This window comes from Entamoeba dispar, genomic scaffold (assembly GCF_000209125.1).
Source record: "Entamoeba dispar SAW760 scf_1105229462617 genomic scaffold, whole genome shotgun sequence".
Taxonomy (NCBI): Eukaryota; Evosea; order Mastigamoebida; family Endamoebidae; genus Entamoeba; species Entamoeba dispar.
The window spans coordinates 1-1815 of NW_001855282.1; the positions used below are offsets into that span (position 1 = coordinate 1).

General features: G+C 20.3%; 1 protein-coding gene across 1 annotated transcript, besides 4 other annotated features; it reads left to right on the top strand.

Moving 5' to 3' along the window:
• Window positions 1-177: 177 nt before the first annotated feature.
• On the top strand, window positions 178-630 carry EDI_094700 (uncharacterized protein; the record flags this gene model as incomplete). Its single annotated transcript, XM_001739965.1, has 1 exon — window positions 178-630. One exon carries the CDS (start codon window positions 178-180, stop codon window positions 628-630), a length of 453 nt encoding a protein of 150 aa, XP_001740017.1.
• A 58-nt stretch (window positions 631-688) lies between these two features.
• Window positions 689-787: a microsatellite.
• A 1-nt stretch (window position 788) lies between these two features.
• Window positions 789-865: a microsatellite.
• Window positions 866-877: 12 nt separating this feature from the next.
• Window positions 878-904: a microsatellite.
• Window positions 905-1815: part of a repeat region that runs on past the window's edge.

Below are 1815 nucleotides of genomic sequence, written 5' to 3' on the forward strand. Positions count from 1 at the left end.
ATACATCAGAGTAATCACTGAGATATGTTGATATATATGATACACAATGATATACCACACAATAATAAATAGAAGGTGAATGTTTTATGGATGTACATCATTAAAATCAATTAATATACCAACAACAATTACTAAAATAAGATATGATTGTTTTTAGGATGTCAATCATTAACATCTATGAATATAGATAATTTACAATATATTAGTCAAGAAAGAATATTTATGAATGAACCAGTATTAATTAGTATTGAAACACCAAATAATCTACAAATAATCAATGGAAAGAATATTTTCAAGAAAGATATTAATGAATTTATTATTCCCTCTTCAATTAATAAATTAGGATATCGTTGTTTTAATGGATGTTTATCATTAACAACAATTAATATACCAACAACAATTAATGAAATAGCATATAAATGTTTTAATGGATGTTCATCATTAAAAACAATTAATATACCAACATCTGTTAGTAAATTAGGAAATGATTGTTTTAGTTTTTGTTCATCATTAACATCTATTAATATACCAACATCAATTACATCATTTGGAAATGGATGTTTTTACAGATGTAGATGTGAAAAAGAATTAAAGAAAAATGAAAGAATACCAATAGATTGTTTTAAATGATGATGAATGAAACAAAAATACAATAAATGAAATACAATATAATTTGAAGAAGAAATAAATTATAATTGATTATCATTTATATTATTATTATTCTTTTCTTATTTATTCTTTTTGATATTATTCTTTTCTATCTTATTGATTGATATGATATATCATTCTTTATATTTGTTTTATAATTCTTTTTTTATTCTTTATTTCTTTTTATTCTTATTCTTATCTTTCTTTTTTATTTCTAGTTCTTTATATCTTTTATTTTATTTATTTTATTTTGTTTAGATCCTTTTATCAATGCAGAATATACATCATATTTTGATACTATGCTTATTGAGTAATACCATAGAGTCTTGTAAAGAAAATCAAACAAGAAACAGGTATTCAAGTTCAAAGAAAAGAAAGAATGAAATAACAATAAAATTCATAATAATTATGATAAAAGAAATAACAAGAGAAAAGTGAATAGAAAAAGAAGAATACAATGAAAAACAAATAAGAAAGAAAGTAAATATAATGATAATAAACATTATACAAATAATAAATCTAAATTATTAACAACAAATGAAATTGAAATAAAAATTAAAAGAATAACAAGAAAATGGGAGAAATGAGAATACGAAGAATTACTTAAAAAGTATGAAGGTAAAGAAAATATATAATATTCTCCAAGAATTATATTCAATAATAAAGAAGAAAACACTAGAGAAAATCAAAGAAGAAATCAAAGATAAAACAAAAGAATGGACAAGTGAAGATATTAAAACAATCGAAGAAGGAATCAAAAACAAAAATTGATCAAAGAAATGAATGATAGATGTAAAGTACAATAATAATAAATTAAAAAGAAAATAAAGGGAAAACACAAGATAAAGAAGAATAATATAACAAATAATAAATTGACATTCTTCAAAATAAAATTAAAGAAATAGAAGAAAATATTAAAGAATTTCAACCAAAAAAAGAATGAAGAATGAATCATTTCAAATGAAATGATTCAAAAAAAACATGAGATACAATTAGAAAAGAGATTGAAGAAGAAATAAAAAAGATTCAAACACAAATAAACAATGTTCAAAATACATATAATGAAATAAGAAAACTCTAAATTAAAATAATAAAATAATTCACCACAATGAAAAATAAATGAAACATAAAATAGAAATAACGCATAACGATGAAATCATTATTCTC